Below are 23,131 nucleotides of genomic sequence, written 5' to 3'. Positions count from 1 at the left end.
AAAAGTGCATATAAAGCTGGTAGAATCTGAGTATCAGTGTCAACTTCCTGGTTGTGGTATTATTATCAATATTATAGTTATGCAAGATGTTGTCTTTGGGGAAGGCAGAGTGAAGGGTATACAGAATCTCTCTCTATTTTTTCTTACAACTGTATGTAAATCTACCTCTACAGTTATCTCAAATAAAGGTCTGTAGGTCCATGCCCTAAAACTCTTATCCTCTTCCCACAGAAGTTCCCCAGGCACAAACTCAGAATCCACTGACCCTCACTTTAAACAGAATTATAACAAGCTTAGTTACCACATTTTGCAGATAGCTAGGTACATTAGAATGAGGAGAGCCTGCTAGAGTTCTCAAGGTCACACAATAAAGGGACTAAAACCCAGGTATCCAAATCCCCAGTCTGGTGTTTTTCATATTCACCATCTTTTAAGGCCTTCTTACATTATGGATGATAATACATATCTCTTCATTTGAACCCATACATTTACCACTTTTAAGACCCTGGTTTGATCAAGCACACCAACTTTCTAAAAAAGAAATACAAGGGTAAGAACACATTTGTAAATCCCTTCAAGATGATTTGATGTTAAGTGTGATTTTGTGTTTAAAAGTTACAACAGCAAAGCGTTAGGTTAGTTTCAAGGAAAAGTTTCTTATTTGATTTGTTAAACCAAGAATGGGTAACCACGGAACACAAAAAAAATCATCCTTTGCTGGAATTCTTTGAAAATATGTTAGATGCTTATTTCAATAGATGTTGGTTAAGAGTCTTCTGTGTGACAGTTACTATGTTAGAAGCTACAGGGAAGGCTTGTGACTGCCCTCTTAGATTTGCTACCTTAATCAGGGTGATGAAAAACAATCAATCACAGTCTAGTATGAAGTAGTCAATCACAGAGGAAGAATGGGAAGCTATAAGAACATAGATGAGCATCTCACCCCATCTTGGAGGCAGGGAGATGCAGGAAAGTTTTCTACATGAAGTTGAAAAAAATATGGGAGCTTGGTGATATGAAAGGAAAGGAATGGAAGATTTCCCGGTGGAGGGAACAGCAGATATAACAGTGCAGCTAGTCCACAGTGCATTTGGAGAAACTGCAGCTTAGAACGTAGTAAGAGAAGAGCTGGACGCCGAGGAGGGATGATGGTGGGCAGGTCATGAAAGGCTTTTCCAAGTAGCCTGAAGGGTTTAGACTATGATATAAGCAGATATAGCCACTGAATGGAGGCACTAGTCAGACTGGTTTCTACCACATGCCACAGGACATCCTTAAGCTTTCCTCTTTCTGTAACCCATCTTTTTGCAGGGCCCTCTATTCTTGTCCACTATCACCATCCCTAAGTTTCAAGACCTTGTTCCAATACCACCTCTTTCTCTAGGAAGCCTCCCAACCCCTAACTGGAAGGGATGACCTACTCCGGGTAGAGTGGGTATGGGTATCTGTGTAGGTGCACTGTAGAGCATCACATACAGTATAGCGTAACAATCAGGATGCTCTGGAACCAGCTTGCCCCAGTTCCAAGCCTGGCTTTACTGCGTACTCTCTACGCTCCAGTTTCCTTATCTGTCAGGTGGAAATAACAACATTTCTATGTCAAAAGATTATCTCAGGGTGGAATAATTTCATGGATACATTTAACTCACTCAGAAGAGTGACTGGCCCAAAGCCAGCGTTTAACCAGTCTTAGCCTTTGTTACGTGTTGTGGTCCCCGTACACACCCAACTGTAGGCTCAGTCAACTTTGGACTCATCAGAGAGTAGAAGTCAATGTCCTCCCCCTATAGACAGTCACCTCTATGACCGCATACTCTTTCCTCAGGCAATTGGTCAACACAAGCTAGAAATACGCTTTCCTCTCACAGGCAACCGTGCAGTAGAGGCAAGAACCTTAAACCATGATTTGGAAAAACTAGATCCTCTTCCTGGCTCCTCCGTCTTAATCCCTGGCTGACCTAGGGCAAGTGCCTTCTCCTTCCAGAACGTCGGTAGTCCCATCTGTGCAATGGGAACGAGCTCCTAGGAGACTCAAAAAGACAGAGGGCTTGGCAGCACTTAGCAAACTGGTGGTGCAAACGTGGTTTCCATCTCCCAGTCTGCAAGCCACACCACCCATATTCACTTTCACTTCCGGACGAAGCACGCTCCCCAGACTGGCACACTGGCAGGCCTCCAGTTCAGGGAGCAGGTATACGTTCATTGGCCCCTCCCACTTTCATTGGCCCCTCCCACTGACTTGATGAAGTTATCTCCTCCTCCTCCAGGGACTTTCCTAACTTCCTTCTGTAAATGAAGGAAGGCGCACATGAGTACACTGTATATATAAATATGCTTGGGAAAGCTTTCCTCTTCTTCGCTCCTTCTCTTTTTTTTTTTTCTTAAACCAAACTTGGTTTCTGTTGTAGGCGGTGCATTCCCTAGCAGGGTAGGGCGGGGCACAGTGCGCTGTGGAAAGTGGAGGGGGGAGGGCAGGGGGAGGAGTACGCAGTGATTAATTCACCCACTGTGAGAGCTGGGCTTCTATTTAATGGGGGGGGTCTCTCTGCTCTGAAGGAGTCAGAGGCAACTCTAGGACCATCAGGGGCATGGCAGAGGATCTAGGGCCGGGCTTTGGGGAAAGAGCCAGTGTCGAAATGCTGACCGAGGACGGAGGTTACAGGCCCGAGGCCAGAGCTGGGCTAGCATCCAGGAGGAACAGTGCACGCTGCGCTCTGACCTGCTGCCTCGTGTTGCTCCCCATCCTGGCAGGACTCACCGCCTACCTGCTCCTTGGCCAGCTCCGGGCCCAAGGAGAGGCCTGTGTGTTTCAGGTAAGCAAGACTCCGCAGTGACCTGGGGGATTAGCAGACCCCCTGGGGCCACCTGGCCGCTATCGCAGCTCTGGACAGAGCTTCTTGGTCCATCATGGTCCCTGCTTCCATATGCAAAGGAAAGGTAGAATGTGAAAGGTGGAGAACTCCAATTTGGTTTTTATTCTCAGTATTTCTGGGGGATGAATTGTGCCTTTTTAGGTTTATATGGAAACAACCACAAGCCACTTATTTTAGATAATTATAATCATAGTGCACTGATAATTTGGGAACATTCATTTTCTTTTAAAAAAAAATAAAAAACTAAATTACAAAACTAATACATAGTCATTGAAAAAAGGTAGAAAACACAGATAAGGAAAAGAAGATAATTATCATTACCCATAACCGCACAGAGTGACCATTATTAGCATTTGGGGATATATAATTCCATAGTTTTTAATACGATGGGATCGTTTTGAGTCTCCTGTTATGGTTTTGTTTATTGTTAGTAAACTCACAGCAGCATGATGATACAGATGGTTGTATTGTATTCTTATGTATGTAGATGCTATAATTCAATCAACTCCCCTTTCTTGGGTTTAGAAATATTCTTTTTCGAAACTCAAGAAAGAATCTCCTACCTGATTATTTATCTCTCTGGTCTTGGTAGGGGTGGGGTGTCAGGGAGCTTAGTCAAAAAAGAATACAGGGTCTAGGGAAAACAATGGTGCAATGGTGGGCAGGTGCTGACAGGTGATGGGGAAAACATAGTTCTAGACTAGGAACTTCAAAAACCTTAAAACCTGAATGTGTCATTCAAGGGATACCCTTTAAAAAAAAACAAAAACAACTCTCCTACATAATCTCTGGTAGGCAATTTAACCTCGGTCCAAAGTATTAAATTCCAGAGGGGAAAACAGGTTTTTCAGTTGGTTTAATTGGAAACCTGTTTTCTAAGCACTGCTGGCAACTTCAAAGCAGAGACCATGAGCAAGCCATGGTTAATGTGTAACTTTCACCACCCATGAGGGTCAGCCAACAGACTGAGATTCAGACAGCAACATCCATGGCCACATGCCATCATTCAGGAAATGTAGAAATATGCAGACAACTGGAAATGCTATTCATGTTACAGGAGAATGGGAGGGCATGGCGGTTCAGGCTGTGATGCCTAGACCACCATGGGGCTGGTTCCAACAAAGTCAAACTGCAGCGTGCAGTCAGCATTCTGGACTCAGTCCCTCTTTAGCCAGAAAGAGATGGCTGTTCTTGAATGAGGCATTAAGTGGCTTCCAGTAACCTGAGCTCTCCTGCGTTCTGATGAAAAACACTCCCTCTGCCCCAAACGATGTCTGAGATTGCCCATGTCGTGTTGATCTAGAAGTCCATCAGGTGCGATGCCACGGTACAGTGGAGGCCAGTGATGTGCTTAGGAAGAGAGTGTGAAGCACAAGCTGGCGCTGCCCAGGAAGCCCCTCAAGGGAAGGAGCTGCATGCCTGCCCTGTTGCAGGCACTCAAGAGATGCAAAGGCTGGGCTTCCCTGATGGCGCAGTGGTTGAGAGTCTGCCTGCCGATGCAGGGGACACGGGTTCGTGCCCCAGTCCGGGAAGATCCCACATGCCGCAGAGCGGCTGGGCCCGTGAGCCATGGCTGCTGAGCCTGCGTGTCCGGAGCCTGTGCTCCACAACGGGAGAGGCCACAACAGTGAGAGGCCCACGTACCAGGAAAAAAAAAAAGAGATGCAAAGGCCAATACCCCATTCTGTCATGGGGACCTTTGGAGCTGTGGTTTGGCCAAGCTATATAAGTTAGAAGAAAAAGAAAGGAAAATGGGGCTAAGGCTGGGGCACATGAAACAATGGGAGTACTGAAAAGAAACACATGGCCCATTCAAAGAAGAGATTTAAGTAAGAATGCTTAAGGAGTTCAAAGAAAGGTCAATTTACTGAGTTGCAGACAGATTAATGAGAACCGCAGGGCCGGAAGCATCCTGGGGTTACCAACAGTATGAAGCTGATCACCATCCCTTGGCCTGAAGAGGCAAATAGAGGGAAAAGTTTTAGAGGAACCCAAGGAGACCTAAAACGTAGGAGAGGGCCTGCCTGGAGGAGCTGAGGGTTGAGTTGAGGAAGGCCATCTGCCAAAGCAGCAGGGAGGGAACAGAAAGCAGCGAGGGAAAACTCTGACCAGTCTGCCCCCAGCCTCTCATCCCCTTGGCCAGACTCAATTGCAAGCCAGGCTCAAAAGAGTCAAGGAGCAAGTGTGCCAGGAGGTCAGTGAGGGCTCAGGGCGTAGAGTGGATCCGCAGGGGCTAACAGACAATAACCAGCTCAAAAGAGATGCAAGAAGATGGGATTCAAGTGGGAAAACCAGGTCACCGGGACAGCTTGGGGACATAACAATGAAATGTCAGGACTCTTAGTCATCTGAGTTTGACTCCCAGCTCCATAACCTCCAGCTGTGTAAATAAGCACATGGCTCTTTTTTCTGGGGAGTCTGTTTCTCTTTCTACCAAAAAAAGATACTAATATCAGTTCTCTGACAGCACTAATAAGGTATGTGCAGGAGCAGTTTATATGTTGGGAATGTGGGGAGAGCTACAAGTACGCGGTAACAGGACTCGACAGCACCATTTGTCATGCAGAGTTCGTCCAAAATTCTCCTTGTAACTGAAGTGACCATCTGTGTTAGGTAATTGGCTTTCTCCAGGGGAAAAACCAACTTCTAATTTCCTTATGGTAGTGTGGCAAATTGGAGCAAGGTGCCCACCTAAATTAGGCACCTGTCTTCCTACAGAAACTGGGAGGTGGGGGCATTACCTCTCCTGGTGTTCACATTTCAGAGAGATGCTCCCAGGTCACGGGGGCAGCGGGGGAAGAAAAGGCCTATCTGTTCTTCAAAAGGATTTAAATACATTTTAAAGCAAGAAGAAAGTACTTACAAGTTTTCTAACCTAAATGCTCTAGGAAAAAGGAAGGGAAAGAAATCTCGTCCCTTATTTTCAACAGGGGGAACTAAGCCTCTTATTTTTCATTTGCACTTGTTCTTATGATCTAGACCCCACAGTTAGTAAGACCTAGATCCAGAACTCAAACTCAGATCTGTCTCCCTCAAAGCCTGGAACATTCCACGAGCCCTGCAAATACAAAGCCCCACTGTGATCTGCCCGAGTGGACTCCCCCAGACTCACCTAGGGGCCAATAACCACCTTCGCCGCCACCTACACCCACTTCCCCCGTGTCCCAGCCTTGCTCCCCCCTCCTCTTCACCTCGCACACGCAGCCCCACAGTCCTCCTCTTCTGCCCACAGCCTTCATGACATCCATGGAATCTGAGGTTGTCTATGGAATGAGTTTTCCATTCCCACAGTGGCCAGGCAAAAGGCAATTCAATCCTAACACAAGAAAAATTGAGAGAGGAGAGTCACACAGACCTTCAGATACATTCACAGGCCTGAAGAGCTGGCTCGGCAGCAGCAGAGGATAAGCTGATGACAATGATGAATGACAATAATGACGACATGATATGAGCTCCCACCTCAGACTCATAGAGAGCTCTCACAAACATGATCCCGCTGGATATTCACACCAACCCAGAGATGCAGTAAGACGGTGAGCAGTGGCATGTGGCAGACGAGGAACTCGGAGAGAGAGCGTCTGCGTGAGCACCAAGGTCACAGCGGGGAGGGACGGAGTCAAGTCTCAGTCGGCAAATCAGGTTTCTCTCGGCTTCCCTGTTGCCTCCCTTCCACCTCCTCCCCAACCACAGTCAAGCTCTTGATCAACGAAAATACTTTCCATCTGCCCTTTTTGTGGATGAATGAGGGGATCGCCCTCATGTGTTGAGGAGGACAGGAAACAGGAGTATTCTGTGAAACAGGAAATTCTGTAAAGATGGGCCTGGTCTTGATTCTCCACACAGGAGCCAAAATTATTCTTTGGAAGCTTTCACTGCATTGTGTCACCTCTGTGGCTTCATCTTCTACCCCTTTCCCTTCTCTCCTGCCTCTGGCCTCTCAGCCACCCCGGCTTCCCTCAGTTCCCTCAGGACTCCAGTGCTCTCCTGTCCCCGGTCCTCAGCGGGGCCGTTCCCTCTGCCAGGGCTGCCCTAAGGGACTTCCTCATTCCATCCTTGTAGCAACCAGAGGAGGCCAGCATCCCTGAGAATCTTTTCTACTCTAATTTAGGAGGGAGTTGAGGCTTGAGAAGAGAAGGCTCAAAAGGACTTGAAAGGAAGAGAGTGAGCAAAGTACAGAAACTCCCCGAGTTTCAGTCTTCCCATAATACCCACCCTACTGAAGTGCAGTGAGGATTCTAAGGAACCTCTATAAAGCCCCTCACAAGTGCTTGCAATATGGGCACTAGCTGGGTATTTGTCCCTTTCTTTCCCCTAAGTGGAAAAGCTCTTCACAGATTTATAGAAATTAAGAGATGGAAGTGCCCTTAGTCCCAGGGCCAGCAACTATGACCCATGGGCCAAATCTCACTCACTGCATGTTTTATAAATAAAGTTTTATTGAAACACAGCCACACCCACTTGCTTACGTACTGCCTTGGCTGTTTTCACACTAAACAGAGGAGTTAAGTATTTGTGACAGAGGCCATATGACCTGCAAAGTTAATATTTACTATGTGGCCCTTTACAGGAAAAGTTTGCTGACCCTTGATCTAGTCTAATCTCCTCGTTTTACACTTGAAGAAACCAAGGATCAGAGAAGGGAAGGAAAAGTTCAGGGTCACAGAGCAGGTTGGGGGCTGACCTAGAACTAGATACTATTTCTATGTTGCCTGGCCTCGTTCTACCAGAAAACAGGACCAACTCCTTTCTTGCTGGGTCCCTAGACCAGACTGTGGAAAAGCAACAGCAACTTGTGAGTAATGTTCCAGGATTTTATTAGCAGCAACAAAAACGGTCACCAGGACTGTTAAAAAATATTTTAAACTGGACTCTTCCTTTAGGGGTTGTGTAAGGAAAGATTCAACATGACAAACTTATTATCCAGTAAGTTGCAGAGCAGAAATCAAAATTAGATTTGAGAAGGTTGGGTTAACTGCCTTTAGGTGAACTGACCATAAATATAGCATCGATTAAATATATCATGGTCCTTTCATGCAATGGAAAATTAAAATGAAGCATCTCTATGTGTAAGGATGGGGAATTTCTTGAAGATGTATATTAAGTGAAAAAATCAAAGTACATAACAGCATATAGAATGTGAAACACTTCATTTTCTGAAAAAATAATGCACATTAATATATATGAATGTATTTATAAAGGCATAGACTATCTCAGGAAGATGAACAAGGAGTCTGGTAACTCTGTTAGCATCCAGATGGGGAAACTGGGTGGCTGGGTAACAAGGGAAATGGGGACACATTTTTGAACCTATATCCTTTTGTACAAAATGTATATGTTACCTATACAGAAAAATACATATATATATATTATATTTTTAAAATACATACACATATATATATATATAAAATAGAGAGAGAGCAACACAGTAAAATGTTTTAGGATCTTTAGACTCCTGGAGAATGCTAGATAGATTTGCAACGTGGAAAAACCATGGGTCAAAAGTTCAAACCCAGTTTGATTTCTGGCTTAGCCACTTCTTAGCCATGTTACCTAAGCTTCCTGGCCTCAGTTTTTTAATGTATGAAACAGAGATAATTAGAAATAAAACCCTTAAAGTATCTGGCAGGGGGTGGAGGATTAGCAATTGTAACAGTTATGTCCTCGGAACTTCCCTGCTCATGGAAATTATGTCAAAGAGAACGAATTCTGCAGCTGCCCTGGAATCTGCCATCACCAGTCCAGAGAGCAGGTTCTGGCACTGGAGGGCTTTTCTTGGTCTCTGATATTTGTGAGCTATCCTCATGCCTCCTTCTGCACCCTGGTCTTGTACCCTCAACCCACGCTCCAATCCATCCTTTACCGGCTGCACTTGACCATGGCCTGGGCCTTCTTTTGGTCCTTAGTGGCATCCATTGCCTTCAGGACAGGTCCACCGCCCCCCGCTCTGGCCCACAGGTCCCCAGAGGCCAGGCGTTTGTCTTCCCCGAGCACTGCTCCAGAACACAGGACTCTACGCTCCAGGCATAACCGAATGCACCACACTGGCTCAGCCCAAGCCCAGCACAGAACGGGGACTCAGCACTGTGCAGTGAAGAGTCAGGGATGCCAAGGGAGGCACTGCTTCCCAGGGCTGCACCACTCTCAGTCTCTGTCCTTCCCTCCAAGTCCTACGTCTAGAATCATCTGCACACATTTTCCTCACCTCTCTTTGGTCCCCTCCAATCTCACTTTCGACCCTTCCCGAAAATCCACGCAAGGCTCCTAGTCCTTGTTCCCTGCACCTCCTTTCTCCTACACATTCCCCTGAGACGCCCTGGTTTCCATCCAGACCAGCAGGACCCCACAGTGAGGCCAGCTCAGGCTTCAGAGGTACACAGATTAGAAGGAAAGCCATGGCCCCACCACATCACAACTGTGGCCTCATAATAATTTATTATATATCAGACTCCATTCTAAGTTTTTTCATATTTAGCGTTTTGAGAAGAGTACATGAGATCATGATATAAAGTTCTTAATGTGAGGTCTGGCGTATAACACGTGTACTACGTGTTTACCGTTGGTACTTCATGCATCATCTCAGTTAATCCTTGAAACTGCACAATGAAGAAAGTACTACTGTTATCTCCACTTTAAAGAAGATGAATCTCAGGCTTAGAAAATCGAAACCACATGTCCAAAGTCACACAGAGTGTGACACTGGGATTCAAACCCACGTGTACGCCCCTCCTAACCACTACGCTAGTGTGCCTCTGAGTATAAACCCAGCAAATCATTCACTTGCTGGCGGTGGTCAGGGGGATTTAAAAATGATACCCTAGAAAATGCCTTTCACATAGTAAGTGCTCATAAATGCTAGTTCCCTTCCTCCCCTGGGGACACCTAGCTATCCCTGGCATACAGAGGCACTCACTAAGCATTCCCCGGTTGGAGAGAAGGATGGAGAGATGCACAAGGTACCTGACCTCCCTAAGTCATACTACCTGTCTACAAAATGGGGAGTGTAACACACTTTCTTCATAGCATTTTGCTGAGAATTCTGCAAGGAGAAGTCCGGAAAGCTATTGCCATAAGGTAGATGCTCCACAGACATTACTTCTCTACAGACTCCACATCTGAGTCTTTTATTTCACTCAAGCTATTCCCTCTGTTGGATGAGGACGGTAACGATAAGCCCCTTCGCAAAACACTGAGCACTCAGTGGCTGCCTCTGCTGTAGCCTCAGGGAGCCCTGGCACAGCTGGAGGAGAAGCCCAGCTCACTCCCAAGGTCAGGCCAGGGGCAAAGGGCAGAGAATCCAGAGAAGGTGAGGGTGCGCTGTCGAAATGAAATGAAGGGAGGGCAAGCGAGCAGGGAGAGTGAATCCCACACCTCCGCTGCAGCTCCTGGCTGGTGATTCCACGATCCATTCATTCCCCCTTTAAAATCAACACGCACATCGCTCAACCCCAGCTTCCTCATCTAACAGACCACAGGCGGCCCAGCAGCCGTAGCACCGTGGCTATAAGAGATCATCTCCCAGCCTGGTGTCCTTAAGGAGGCCCAGGAGCTTGACAGCAGCAACAAGCATGGAGTATGAACGGGTGGAGGGATATCCCATTCCCTAAACTCCTGGAGACTGTGAAACGGCAGGAGTCCAGAAGCAAACTGTGGACTGAGGAGTCCCCTCCTGTTGGGAGAAGGGGGAAGCCGTCCAGAGCTCCGAAATGATCTCTGTGCCACTGGTCATAAAGAGACACACAGGTGGCTTCTGTTTACCACTACAGTGGTGGGACCAAGGGGAAGGTATATGGAACCAAAAACACATACCACAAGGATTGATTGAGCACAAATACAGAAGGAAAGTGAATTGGCTATCCACTCTATGCGTCTGGTCTTTCGTAGCCATCACAACAGTCCTGGGAGGAAAGAATCATTGTTTACTTTTTGTGTGTGTGTATGTGGTATGCGGGCCTCTCACTGCTGTGGCCTCTCCCGCCGCGGAGCACAGGCCCCGGACGCGCAGGCCCAGCGGCCACGGCCCATGGGCCCAGCTGCTCCACGGCACGTGGGATCCTCCCAGACCGGGGCACAAACCCGCGTCCCCTGCATCGGCAGGCGGACTCCCAACCACTGCCCCACCAGGGAAGCCCCACTGTTTACTTTTATTGATGAGGAAACTTGAGTCTTACTGAGATTAAGTGACAACTAGGAAATAATAGAGCTGGGATTTCCACATCTGCTGGGCTGCAAACACCACATTCTTTGCTCTGTACCACTCTAAGTGTTGCATGTAAAGACCCGTCCAGTTAAAGACCTAAACGTAAGGCCAGACACTATAAAACGCTTTGATGAAAACACAGGCAAAACACTCTATGACATAAATCACAGCAAGTTCCTTTTTGACCCACCTCCTAGAGTAACGGAAATAAAAAGAAAAATAAACAAATGGGACCTAATGAAGCAAAAGCTTTTGCTCAGCAAAGGAAACCATAAGCAAGACGAAAAGACAACCCTCAGAATGGGAGAAAATATTTGCAAACGAAGCAATGGACAAAGGATTAATCCCCAAAATATACAAGCAGCTCATGCAGCTCAATATCAAAAAACAAACAACCCAATCCAAAAATGGGCAGAAGATCTAAATAGACATTTCTCCAAAGAAGATATACAGATGGCCAAGAGGCACATGAAAGAATGTTCAACATCACTAATCATTAGAGAAATGCAAACCAATACCACAATGAGGTATCACCTCACACCAGTCAGAATGACCATCATCAAAAAATCTACAAACAATAAATGCTGGAGAGGGTGTGGAGAAAAGGGAACCCTCCTGCACTGTTGGTGGGAATGTAAATTGATACAGCCACTATGGAGAACAGTATGGAGGTTCCTTAAAAAACTAAAAATAGAACTGCCATATGACCCAGCAATCCCACTACTGGGCATATACCCTGAGAAAACCATAATTCGGAAAGAGTCATGTACCACAATGTTCACTGCAGCACTATTTACAATAGCCAAGACATGGAAGCAACCTAAATGTCCACTGACAGACAAATGGATAAAGAAGATGTGGCACATATATACAATGGAATATTACTCAGCCATAAAAAGGAATGAAATTGGGTTATTTGTAGTGAGGTGGATGGACCTAGAGTCTGTCATACAGAGTGAAGTCAGAAGGAAAAACAAATACCGTATGCTAACACATATATATGGAACCTAAAAAAACGGTACTGATGAACCTAGTGGCAGGGCAGGAATAAAGACAGATGTAGAAAATGGACTTAAGGACATGGGGGTGGGGAGGGAAGCTGGGATGAAGTGAGAGAGTAGCATTGACATACATACACTACCAAATGTAAAATGGATGGCTAGTGGAAGCTGCTGCATAGCACAGGAAGATCAACCAGATACTTTGTGATGACCTAGAGGGGTGGGATAGGGAGGGTGGGAGGGAGGCTCAAGAGGGAGGGGATATGGGGATATATGTATACATATAGCTGATTCACTTCGTCGTACAGCAGAAACTAACACAACATTGTAAAACAATTATACTCCAATAAAGATCTGGGGGAAGAAAACAACAACACCGTCCAGTGCACCGTAGAGGAGGATGAAATGAAACAACCTTGGAATCAAACACGTCCAGGTTGGATTTATCCTTGTGCAAGTACAAACAGGAAATTGCAAGAGGAAAAGGCAAAGGCAAATGTCTGTGTATTTCTCCTAGAAGTGCTGGGAGGATGTTATGGATCATAAAATATTTATGCCTTGGCAATTGTGGCATTTATGACGGCAAGAAATAGCTATCTCTTCCTGTTTATGAATATAGTAGAGAGTGAGTACAGAATATGGGAGAAAGGCTAAATGGGTCATTAGTTAAAATACGCTCAGGGGATTTTTCTGGGGAAATGCCAATAAGAGAATCTCAAAGACCACATCGCTTCAGGCTCATCCATTATGTAGTCAGCTAATGTTTATGGGGCTCCTGATATGTGCCAGTCTGTACTTGGTCTAAAGGTTTAGCTCCCAGGCCTTTCATGTACTCTTTGCCTTTGGCTTACAAAGACTATAATCAGGTGATAACCTCTTCTGAGAGCAGCTGGAGTACTTACTAGCTGAGAAGCCCACACAAACACCACAAGGACCTGGCACAGGGAAACCCTCAGCTAGACAGTAGTCTCCTCCTTCCCTCCATCCTTCTTTGTTCCCTGTTGGAAGTATTAGAGAATTCCGAAAATGCTTAAAGTAATAGGTCATGGTTAGTTTGAGTTAGGGTTTACCAATCTATATGCAGCCACCCCCCCAAAAAAAAGCAAGAAGAAAAAAGGAAATAAAATCAAGTGAGACTGAAAATTCCCTGACCTATAAGAACTAAGGGGTGAAAAGCACCAGCTTACTTTGCTCGGGCTAATAAATACCAGGGTGGCAGGCAACCCACGCTCCCACTAATATGTATGCCCATCGGCAGACACATTTGCCTTTTCTGGCTCTGATTCTGGCCAACTGTCACAACTCTCAACAAACATTTCTAGAGCCATGGCTATGCTCCAAGCAGAGCCTGATGAAAAACTCTGGAGGCCCCAGTACTAAAAGATTATGGCTACCCACCTCTACATAATCACGTTTTTAAATTTAAACAAAAACTCAAAACTCTGCATGTATTCTAAAACTAAAGGGTCTCTTTCCTAGTTTTTTTAATTGTAAAACTCTGGCTACAGTCACTGAAGCTGAATTTTACTCCATCTTCTGCTCTGTTTTCTGCCTGTCTTACTGGTGCCTGAGCATCAGTGTATTTTGCCAAATGGATAATCCAGTGGGAGTGCCAGGCACTGTCTGAGGTGCTACAAATATAGTGGTGAGCAAGACAGGCAGAATTCTACAGGCAGCTGGAATTCTGCTAGAGAGAGAAAATCAATAGCATACAAATAAGTCATATCACTTGAGGGAGTAATAAATGCTCCGAACGGGAAATAAAATTGGACCCTGGTTCTCAGCCAGTGATTTGAGAAGGTATTTAAGGGGAAATAAATCACATTCCTCAGGGGTGTTCTTGGACTCCATGTCTATTCAGATTTGGAAGCTAATGTTGCAGTGACCAGCATCTCTCGGGAGCCATCATCTCCTTGGTATCCCAGAATAATCAGAAGTGATGGACATGAGTCAGAGTTGGAAGACAGTAAGCCATTTATTGACTTTTTTTATAAGCAACCATCTTGAGAGCAGGCATTGAGCCAGCTCACATGCATAAACCTTCCCTCAAAGACCTACTAGCTCATCCTCTCAAATCTCCTCTTCATTCATTCCTGCTTATCACAATAATTTTCCTCCCATGATAAACAGAGGGATTATTAAGAGAAACAGCAATGGAAGCCTTTAGATGTTGTTCTTGGAAACAGGGTCCCAGCTGATGTTCTTCGTGGAGACTCTTGGAATGTTGTGTTCTTCAAACCTGCCAACGGGCACTATCTTAGCCTCCAGATGTTTAGTAGTATTCCGGGTGGGCCACTTAAAACCCACACACATCCATCCATATATGAAAATAAAATGTGTCCAAGTTACAGAAATCCAGCAGAGCAAATAAGGAAATGTGTTCACTCTCAAATTCTTGCTAATGACAATGGGACTCTGAGCCAGAAGAAATGCTCCAGACTCTTAGCTGAGGGTCTGCTTAGACAAAAATAAGTAGGATGTTCAAGAAGGTTTCTCAGCAGAGAACTAAATGAAGTAGAAGGTGGCCAACCAAGGCAGCCATTTCCTACACAAGGGGATGCAACCAGGCTCTTCCAAATTCTTTTTGAGAGTTCACCTTCAGTTTTCTGCCTTGCCAAAGGATCGAGTCCTTTGTCAGCTCTGTCAATAGCAAGTAAGGAAACAGTCTACAGAATAAGGCCATTTCTAGGCTGCTTCTCCACCTCCCAAGCTCATCAACGTTATTGATGCTGGATAAGTAGTCATGTCGATTGGTTTAGGTTTTCAAAGACTATGGTACTCATGACCCTATGCTAAAAGCGTATAATATATTCACTTGGCAGCAGCAATGCTTGCAGTTTCCCAACTGCTCCTGTGCTCTGTTGGGCCTCCTTACTCTTGCACAAGCTTTTAGCCTTGTCTGAAATGGTCATTATCTTTACTACCTGGTTAATACTTGTGAGTATTATATACCTGTGAGTATATATAAGATGCAGTTCAGGTGTAATCCCCCCTGATTCTCCCACTTCTGGGCCAGGTTCCTGTTTTCTGGTCGCTGTGCTTCCCCCACTGTCAGAGTGCAGGGAACCACTAGTACTTATCCATCCACCTCAGCGGATGAGGGGCTTGCCTGGAAGTTATAAGGAGCAATGGCTGAGGGCTTGGGATTCTGGAGCCAGTTGACCTGGGTTAAAATCCTGTTCCTCCGCTTTCCAGGTATAAGACACTGGGCAAGTTTCTTAATGTCCTAAGCCTAATTTTCAGTATGAGGATATAAATAGCATCCATCGTGGAGAGTCACTGCCAGGCTGAAGGACATAATGCACGTGAAGGGCTTAGCACGGCCCAGTGCCACTACTCAGTGAATAAATGGTAGCTACATTTACTGCCTTTTTCATGTCCCTTGAATCACTCACCGTGGCTGCCTCTCATGGCTGGAGTACAGAGAACTTGGAGAAGGATAAATAGTAGGTACCAAGACTGGGATGGCAGTTGGCACTTTGAATGCCAACGTAAGTATTTGGGACTGTGTTAAAGGTTATGGGGAGCCACTGAAGGTTTATGAACAGAGACGTGTCTCAAAGTGATGCTTTAGAAAAAGCCCTCTGAAGGCAGGCTAAGAGATGGGTTCAAGAAAAGGAGGAACCAGGTGGAGGAAGCTCTGTTAGGAGCCTATGGGAAGAATCCCGGAGAGCAGTGTGCTGAGGCCTGGGGTAGAGGCATGAATGAGAAAAACTCCAAAATAGAAATGACAGCTTGGGTTTGCGGAAGAAGAAAGAAAGAAATTTCAGGCTTGGTAACTGAGGAGAGGCAGTAGTGTTGCCATCAACAGAATTAGGAAGTGGAAAAAAGAGCACTGGAAAGGGGAGAAAGTCAGTTAGGCATTCAAAGACAAGATCTCTGCCTTCAAGAGGGCTTCCAATAGAGGTTAGGTAACATGTCTTGGAGTAAAAAGACCCTAGTGGTCTGGGCTCTAATAAGATCACTGTTATCACAGGACTGCTCACAGACCTAGACTCACCAACGACACAGCTGCATCCACACAACCACACATGCATGTAGAGAATCCATGCACACAACACCAGACCATAGACACACGTAGACACACAGATGCAAAAACACACTGACTCATACTCTCTTCCACTGATGAAGCTGTCTTCTCTCATACTCACATGGACATACAATTTCTCATTCACAAGTACACGCACACAAACACACATGAATTTTAAGATGTAAAATGACAAGTGTTCATGGTGACATGAGGATCAGTGGTCTTGGGGACCGTGTAGTTATGAGGATCAAATCAGAAGACTCTGGGTTGAGTCAAAATTGTATCAGAGAAGAGAACATTGGAAAATGTAAGAGAGTGATGTCATTCCTAAACTAAGAGCTTGGTTTTGCTCCTGAGTTTATATGCAGGTCTTGTGAATGGTGGTTCTTCATTTTCCATGCATTCTTTGCATTGACTCATACATTTTCTTCATCTCAAATCTGGGAGTTATCTATCGCTGGGGTTGTAATTATCCCCATTTTTCAAATGATGACACCAAAACTCAGAGCGGAAGTGTCTTGCTCAAGATTATATTGTTAATAAATGGTGGAACCAGGATTCAAATTCAGGTCTGTCTACCCCCAAAGCAGTTACTCTTTAACTACCATGTGGTATCATGAAATGGCTCACAAACTAGGGTTGCAAGAATAAAAAAGTCTTCATATATTGCATGGAAACAAGGCAGAATTGTGGAGGCTGATGAGAAAGACAGCATAGTCATTATTTCTTTTTTGGTATCACTTTTTGCAACAGTTCCAATTTTTAAATTGTGCTGAAGAAAAGAAAATAAAGCAAGTGAGGCTATTTGTTCAAATAAAAGAAGAAATGATAAGATGACAGAGTGCCCTAGAATGGAACAGGAAAAGCTCTCAGGACAAAACTTTAAAGTTGAGCTTCAGAGACAAGCATAGGAGAGAGAAAGGTCATTGGGGTGCTGGAAGATGAAAGAAGAGAGCTTGGGTGCAAGATTCCCATCAACCCAATATTCTCATTCCCATTTCCCTTATCTCTGAGTACTGAGGCTGGGTAGCAGCAGCATCTTAAACACGCCCATAACATGGGCAGCTGCATGGGTATGGGGTCAAAAGGACCACAAGATAATATGAACCATATCTTTCTTTCCCAATAGACTCCAAAAGGACAGGAGCTTGGACCTTCACATCAGCGATCTTGTAAGTGTGTTCATATTTTATGCCTTTTCTTGTGGGGAACAAGCACATTTCTCATAGTCTGATACATGGGAAGTTAAGATGCAGACCCAGAGGAAAAGAGAGGCTCCTCCACAGTCACTAAGAAGGCAAAATGGTGCCATGGCCAAGTGCATGGCCTGTGGAGCTGACAGCCTTTAGGCAAATAATTTCACCTTTCTCTGTCTCAGTTTACTCACCAATAAAAGTGGTTATAATAGTACTTACCTCCCAGGGTTAGTGTGGATTAAATTAGTTAATTCCTTTAAAGATATTAGAACAATACCTAGCACATCAAAAGTATGCAATAATTTTTCCTTTTATCATCAATAACATCATCTTTATCACTGTAGTTAGAACACAGTTGTCCAGTATAATCATCTCTGAGAACCAAAAGGAAATGCTGAGGCCTTCTGGAGAACTGATAGGGAAACAGAGGTCCAGAGAGGGAAAGGGATTTGCCAAGGTCATATAGCTACAGAGTAGTCCCCACCTAGTTCTGTTAGGACATCCAGATGGCTCAGTGGATATGGTTAAAGGGACTACGAAGAAGGCAAAAGGCCAACCAGCTCCCACAGAACCAACAGAAGCAAAGGAGAGGCGAGGTGAGCTTTGCTGAACACCAAGCATGTGCCAGGAATCGTTCTGAGCACCCATCATCCATGGGAGGAATTGATGTACCCGTGGTAGATACGAGAAAGCAGAGTCTCAGACAGGATGGATAATTTGTCCAAAGTCATGGGGCCAAGGTTCATTTGTGTTCAAGATTATTTCTCCTGAGGCTGCCTTGTCCCTGCCCACCCCCAAAAAAGACCTGGACCAAACTGCAGGAGAGGAATGTTTCTCTCCAGCTGCAGGCACCACGCAGCTCACCAAAGGCTGTCTTCACTCCAATCACCCTCTGACTCATAGAAAGCATTTTTCTCCTTTCCTTACAGACGCACCTCCTGGAGCCGGTGGGGATAAGCCAAGGGCACACCTGACAGGTAATCCTTCTGGGTGTGTTTTCCAGGAGACTACGGGCCCTGGGCTTGAGGTTTCTTTCAGTGTTTGCCAAAACTCATTCTTGTAGCTTTAAACTGGAAACCACACCCTTTGGTAACAGACTCCTCCTCTCAGTCAGGGTCTTCAGATGTCTTCCTCCCTCAAAGTGTCCAAAGCCCCATGTTTCTTGGGCATTTTCTTCCAGACTCTATCAGCTCTCTTCCATATCTACTGTTTCTCTTTCATTCTCACACTCAATCATTCAGAAATGGCTTTCCTCAGATTCAGAGATTCATGTAATTTTGAATCTAGTCAAAGATGAAAGCTCCCCTAAGCCAATTTATTGAGTCCATTCAAGAAGTTATTGGACACTTACATTCAGGTAGGTATTTCTAAAGAATTTTCATTGATGTAAAGAGATTAAGAGCAGTCTCTTAACATCACCGGTTGGCCAGATTCCCAAGTCTAGTGTCAAAATTCCTGACACCTCACATCTGGAGTCACATATACCTCTATGACTCCAGAGAAAAGAGCAAGACAGTGCAGAAATACGTGTTAAAAATCCATTGATACTACATATAAAATAGGTAACTAATGAGAACCTACTGTATAGCTCAGGGAACTCTACTCAGTGCTCTGTGGTGACCTAAATGGGAAGGAATCCAACAAAGAGGGGATATATGTATACGTATAGCTGATTCACTTTGCTGTACAGTAGAAACTAACACAATATTGTAAAGCAACCATACTCCAACACAAATTTTAAAATAAATAAATAAACTTTGCTGAATCCATTGAAAAACTAGAAAGTTAAAAAATAAGCATATTCTTCTGATCTGTAAGAAAACCTGCAACCCACAAGGGGATATCCTTGTGGCCCACAACACCTGTCTTAACGTTTGACCAAGAGGGAACTGCGGTGAGTCCTGAGTGAGGATTAGGACCAGGGAGATGCCAGTCACCATCACTTACCACTTGCCTCTAAGAATGGGGGTTATTGAACAGGCTGGGCAGGAAAATCCTAGAAACTGAGTATGGAGATGCCAACCCTCTTCCTATTGAATGGGGGGAGTGGAAACGAGGAAAGGAATCTAGGTTCTACTGAGCTTTTAATATGTACCAAGCACTGTGGTAGGCAGTTTACATCCAGGATCTCTTTTAATCTGCATATCAGTAAAACAGGATGGGGAAACTAAGGCTCAGACAACTAAATTCACTTATCCCAAGTCACAGGACTAGGAGGGTTGAGATCTGAGACTGACTCCAACTGTTTCCATTACAAATACTTCCTATTCAATCTCCTACTTGCTGCTGTGTTGGCCTAATTGCATACCAAGTTAATAGAACTTGCTTTGTCTAGAAAATACATGATTTTTGCTTTTAATCATCTGAGATGAATTTGTTAAATCTATTGCATCACCCACAAAGAAGGAGTAGAGACTATAAGAGGTGACTAATAAAAATGCCCTTTACAGATTTTGCAAAGAAGCAACAGAGCTCTCCAGGGGCCACTTAGTGCAGGGGCCAGGGGAGACACACATTCTGAAAATGTGTCATAATTGCAAAAGAAGCCATAGTCTAGTCAGCAATGGGAAAGACACTTTAGAAAAATCCAGGAACCAGGTTTTTGGTCAATTACCAGGTAAGAAGTTTGCTGAACACTTACTTAAATATGACCTATCCCAAAACTATGGCCAGCGGTGCATGATGGTAATTGCTATGGATTTCAAAAGCGGTTGTAGGAAATTAAAATGTGTTTTAATTTTTTCTGAAAAGTACTAGTTTTATTGCAGGTTATCTTATTTGAAATCAATGGTTTGAATCAATGGTGTGATTCTATTCATTTTTTTCTGCTATAGATATAACCTCATAAAAAGCATTCATTCATATGTTCTATATAACATATACTTGTAAATAATGCAAACATAAAAATATATAAAATGAAACAGGCTTATTTTTTAATCTGTCAAAATGAAAGATGTTAGTTTATTTGAGGAAAGAAAATAAATATGTATTGAGTAACACTGTATCCAGCCTTCATGATAGATATGTCCATGTCTCTTTCACTCATTTGATCTTCAGAAAAACACTATAAGGGAGCTTTGTCTCCAGTTCACAGACAGGAAAATGAGACTCAGAGAGAAGAACCTACATGATACAGAGTCGGAAGCCCGGAGCCCCAGTCCCTTTCACTCCACAACTCAATTATATTTTGTCTTACATTTTGGCCCTCTTGATGTGGAAGAAGCATTTACAAAATCTTCTGGATCTCTAGTGTTCTGCATGCTAATTTTTTTATTAATTACTGCCTGTGTTTCATGTGGCTTTGGACCATGCACTGGAAGGGAGTAACAAGGAACTTGACTCTCTCTCTCTGCAATGCCCTCTTTCTGTAGCAGAGCATTTCTGAAACCAGAAGCCTAACAAAAGTAAATGTAGTTTAGAGGATATTCCTAATTCCACATTAAAAAAAAAAAAATTAACCATCTCTTAATCCTTTCCACAGGTATTATTATCTCCTTTTCCTTTCCTTTTTTTTTTCTTATTTGTTTGTTTTTTAAGGAAAGGTACATCAAAAAAGCAAATCTTCGCTTAGTAAAGAAATACTTTAAGCAAAAGGATTATCACAAGGTGGGGAAGTAGGGGAGGTGAGGAACTACTGCAGTCAGGAGAACCTCTGACCATAAAGTCTGCAAGTGTCTCAAGAGTTAGGCTAAAAGGGTTTTTCTTTTACAGAGAGGAGGACCCAAAGCTGAAATGAACCAGGTGTGGGGAAGTGGGATGAAAGGTTGGCTTGATAGGCTCAGAGAATGGTTTACCCTGAGGCCAGCCTATTTTCAGGAGGCTGGTTCAGGTTGAGGGTCAGGTTGAAGGTGGGCCGAAGTTCAGGGGCCTGGAGGAAGGAGAGAAACTTAACTAAAGGTTGGTTAAAAAACATTTTGTTCTGATGAATCAGTGAGGACAAAACAGTCCAGCTAATCACTTATGAAGCAAAGAATGGGAATTGGGAGGGTCTGGTGTCTGGCCTTGGCACAGGTAAACAAGGGAGGTCATCCATCAGTTTTATCTAAGTCACTGGGGAAGAGGAGTTCTTTGTTGTAAGCTGTTTTCCAAAACACAGAGGAGTAAGGAGATTTTTTAACCTTAACTCTTTTCCGTGATCACAGGGCTCAGGAAAAAATTCAAAATTTTCGAATAAGAAAACTCAGGCTCACCTACCTAAGATGCTACTCTCTGAACAGATGTGTTATGTCCACTCACATATCCTCTACTCATTCCTCCTCAAGGAACTTGTTAGCTGTTGGTTTTATCCAATCTCTTTACTCTTTGAAAATGATTTAAGACTCTTTTTAGAAAATTCCACAGGTTCTGACACAAGCAAATGAAACCTCCCTCTTGTCTTTGCAGTTGTGAGACAAACTCCCACGCAGTCCTTGAAAAATCAGTTCCCAGCTCTGCATTGGGAACATGAACTTGGCTTGGCCTTCACCAAGAACCGGATGAACTACACCAACAAATTTCTGGTGATCCCAGAGTCGGGAGACTACTTTGTTTACTCCCAGGTCACATTCCGAGGGACCACATCCGAGTGTGGTGAAATCAGCCAAGGGAGCCGACTAAACAAGCCAGACTCAATCATCATGGTCATCACCAAGGTAACGGACAGCTACCCTGAGCCAACCCAGCTCCTAATGGGGACCAAGTCAGTGTGTGAAATAGGCAGCAACTGGTTCCAGCCTATCTACCTAGGGGCCATGTTCTTCCTGAATGAAGGGGACAAGCTGATGGTGAACGTCAGTGACATCTCTTTGGTGGATTACACAAAAGAAGATAAAACCTTCTTCGGAGCCTTCTTGCTATAGTGGCAAGGCAGATGTCATTGTGTGAAGGTCCTCTGCCTCTCAGCTCCTAATTTTCCTCATTCATATGTAATTATAACTGGAAGGTTTTTTTTGAACATCCATAGAGACAGTGGTTAAGCCATGAAATTTAGGGGCCCAAAGTTCACACTTTATGTGCCTTACTGATGAGAATACTAACTGGAAAAAGGCATAAGAGAACAGACCTATTATCATGGTTTCTTGGAAGAGTGGTGAGTTTCTAAACATTAAAACACTGATTACCAGATGAATGAAACATTTCCACGCCTTCCTACTACACATTTATCACCAGAGGGCCCAGATACTGTTCAATTTTATTATGAAGCATTTGCTTCGGTTCAGGAACCTTGAAAACAAAACCTAATGCCCTAGAAAACAGTGTAAACCCTTGAGAGGCAAAATCCTACGTCAGTTCCTCTAAACACATACTTTAATGCCTTGCCTACCAAAATGAAGAGAGCTGATATTTCTCATAAATGTTCTCAAAAAAAGAAACTGATTTTCACGCCATCTATGGCAAGTGAGAAAAACTACCTTTCTCTTTACTATGTACACATGCATCAAAACAAGCAAGTGTGAGTTCCCACATGTGTATGTCGAAATACATACAACAATAGCATCTATTCAGAACAGTGTTCTTGAGCGCCTTTTATGTGTGTGCTACCTTAACCCAAAAGACACTATGAAGACTTGAGACAGACTCTACCCAAATGTATATGAATACCACTAGACGGCTTCTGGTCAAATATCGCTCTACATATTCCAAGGACTAATTCTAAGTTCTAACAAATCAGACACTGTTACAGAAGATTTCTGAAGCTCTCCTGACTATGTAATATAACCAGCTGGTTAGGTCACTCAAAAAACTTGAAGACAGAGTTCTAGCTAACAGACCAATTACGTAACAAACTTAACTGATGCCAAGAGACAATGGACTTTTTCCCTGGGGGCGGGGGGGGGGGGAATAGCAATACCCAA

At 44.2% G+C, this 23,131-nt stretch overlaps 1 protein-coding gene across 2 annotated transcripts in view; it reads left to right on the top strand.

Annotated features, from left to right (window-relative positions):
• The first annotated feature begins 2,540 nt into the window (after positions 1-2,540).
• TNFSF15 (TNF superfamily member 15) overlaps positions 2,541-23,131 on the top strand; it is a 24,777-nt gene continuing 4,186 nt past the window's right edge. The window contains exons 1-4 of one of the 2 annotated variants that reach the window (XM_024762756.1): positions 2,541-2,813; positions 17,231-17,273; positions 18,227-18,274; positions 21,681-21,928. In XM_024762756.1, coding sequence (XP_024618524.1) covers positions 2,589-2,813; positions 17,231-17,273; positions 18,227-18,274; positions 21,681-21,928 — 564 coding nt within the window. In that variant the 5' untranslated portion in view covers positions 2,541-2,588. Of the gene's footprint in view, positions 2,814-17,230; positions 17,274-18,226; positions 18,275-21,680; positions 23,091-23,131 lie in introns of those variants that run through there. The other variant, XM_024762755.1, reaches the window with a different exon arrangement.

This window comes from Neophocaena asiaeorientalis, unplaced genomic scaffold (genome assembly GCF_003031525.2).
Source record: "Neophocaena asiaeorientalis asiaeorientalis breed wild unplaced genomic scaffold, Neophocaena_asiaeorientalis_V1.1 scaffold78, whole genome shotgun sequence".
NCBI classification, from domain to species: Eukaryota; Metazoa; Chordata; class Mammalia; order Artiodactyla; family Phocoenidae; genus Neophocaena; species Neophocaena asiaeorientalis.
This window is presented reverse-complemented; position numbering and strand designations above follow the sequence as displayed.